General features: G+C 45.6%; 2 protein-coding genes across 2 annotated transcripts; both read right to left on the minus strand.

The window, feature by feature from the left end:
- Positions 1-35: 35 nt before the first annotated feature.
- LOC115245768 lies at positions 36-1,232 on the minus strand (the record flags this gene model as incomplete). The annotated part of the gene is made up of 1 exon (XM_029824240.1): positions 36-1,232. A coding segment is annotated over exon 1 (1,197 nt), but the record flags the coding sequence as incomplete, so codon positions are not given.
- A 46-nt stretch (positions 1,233-1,278) lies between these two features.
- On the minus strand, positions 1,279-2,283 carry LOC115245758. The gene has a single exon (XM_029824228.1). It carries the CDS (start codon positions 2,281-2,283, stop codon positions 1,279-1,281), a length of 1,005 nt encoding a protein of 334 aa, XP_029680088.1.
- Positions 2,284-2,305: the final 22 nt, after the last annotated feature.

Below are 2,305 nucleotides of genomic sequence, written 5' to 3' on the forward strand. Positions count from 1 at the left end.
TTTTTGATAGCCTTCCTTTTTAGTAGACGGTAGACCTCTCCTGGAGCTATCTGGTGTTCCTCTTCCCAGGTCCAGTTGCTCCAGTCAGTTCTATTAAGTTGGGTATCACCCTCAGGAAATAGCGATGTAACCAACATATCTAAGCTGTCCCTATCTAATGTCTCTGTAAGTCCCAACGTCGGTTTTCTTAACTTTCTTAGAACGACTTTGTATGGGAGCCCCCATGGGTCTTCGTCAATCGTCGCTATAAGCTCTCTCCACGCTTCTTGTTTAGCTTTATGGATCTCTTTACGTAGACGTTTCGTTTCCGCTCTATAATCTCTTCTGAGTTCCTCTATTACTTCGGGACTACTCCTCCTTTTACTTTTAGTCCAAGCTCGTTGTTTGACTACACATCTTCTCCTTATCTCCGCTAAGTTTTCACTCCACCAGTATGTAGAACATTTCCTGCTTCTTCCTTTGAATTTTGGTGCTGCTAAGTCACAGGCCTCCATCATTGCTGTGTCTAGCCACGTAACCCATTCCAGCCCATTGAACGATAAAGTATCCTCCACTGGTACTGCCGCACACTTCCATTCTAACGCCTCAACGAACATCTCCTGGCTTAGTTTTTTAAAGTTCCAGGATCTAGGACCGCTTCCTCCGGAATGCACATTTGCCGCACTTTCTAGGGTCATGGAGATGTACAGATGATCCGATAAGGTTACCGTGGATTCTATATTCCACTCCGTTATCCTACTGACCATATCTGGTGTACACCAGGATAGATCCACCGTAGAAAAGCCTTGTGGGCGTATACACGTAGGTTTGGTTCCTGTATTTAGCAGTCTAAGATCATTTTGTGCTGCCCACTCTTCTAAGTATTCTCCCTTCTTATTAGGTGAGGATGCTGACCATTGGGGGGATCTAGAGTTGAAGTCCCCACACAGGAGCAGCTTCTGCTTACCTATGCATTGATACACGTCATCCAGTTCATCTAGTGCTTCTAGGTATTCATCCTCAGTAACGTTTGGTGATACATAAAACGATGTGAAATAGTATTGGCCATATTTAATGGTAACGCTATTTCTTCCTGCTCTGTACAATGCGAATGGGTTTTTAATCCTCTCTGGATTCACGTATATCGCTGCACGCCTGTTATTACATCCAAACCACGCGGGATTGATCGGAATGTGTATTGGCTCCGATACAAAGCTCACAGTAATATTTGTTTCCAGCATATACTGCGTCATTAGATCCTGCGCTTTCCAGGAATGGTTTAGATTACACTGTAGAATCTTAATCTTCATTGGTGGCGTCCATTGGCTCCGCCCTCCGCGCGGGTTCTTTTCCCTCTATTCTTGCGGGAACCGTTTTCCCAGCCTCCTTAACGAGCTCACATCGGAATGAGCCCAGACGATGGTTACCGTCTCTTCCTTCACTTGTACACACAATACATCTTGGAGGGCTACTACAATTACGAATAGAGTGTCCAGCCTCTCCACAACCATAACACGAATTACTTCTGTCCACTGGTGCATTACATGCCGTTTTAAGGTGACCGAATCTCCAACAGCGATAACATTGAACTGGTCGTTTCTTTAACAGCTCTACCCTTGCAACTGTCCAGCCTATCTGGATCTTTCGTGATGCCGAGATTTTCAGAGCAGCCGCTAGTGGGCATTGCGCCCACACTGTATAGAGGCCATTATTCATCCTGTTTATGTCACCTATCCTGATCTCATCGGTTTTGCAACCTCCTTTATCCTCTATTGCGAAGATTATCTCTCCTTGAGTAACCGAACCGTCGAAACCGATGATCCTAATCTCACCTTTTATGGATGGTCGAGCCACCCTTATATCCTCTGGTAATACCGCTTTAAGCTTCTCAGCCAGTGCGTCAGCCTTCCTACCATTCTCAGGGCCAGGAATCTCAATGACATAACCTCCGTTCGCTGCTTTCCTGAGTTTAGACTTATCTATACCTAGTTCATTTAACTGGATATTTTGCCTAGCCTTCCGAAGTATCTCATCATAGGGAGCATCTTTATCCTTGCCTGTTATCGTTACCGCTGCGGTCCTTGGAATATGGCGGACTGGCGGGGACTTTTGTCCTGCCTTAATCTGTGTCGGTAACGATACCGGTCGGGGACTCATCGAGTTCTTCCCATCATCCCCTTGGGTAATCTTTGCACTCTTTATGCCTCCCTCCTTGTCCTTTTTCCCCTTATTTTTCTTTCCTCTCTTGACTACTTCTGTCCAGCTTTCTTTAGCTCCCTCTTTCATTTCCTTCTCATCCCTCATTTCCACCTCCTCCTTCTCTTTC

This window comes from Formica exsecta, unplaced genomic scaffold (genome assembly GCF_003651465.1).
Source record: "Formica exsecta isolate Colony F162 unplaced genomic scaffold, ASM365146v1 C16462798, whole genome shotgun sequence".
Lineage (NCBI taxonomy): Eukaryota > Metazoa > Arthropoda > Insecta > Hymenoptera > Formicidae > Formica > Formica exsecta.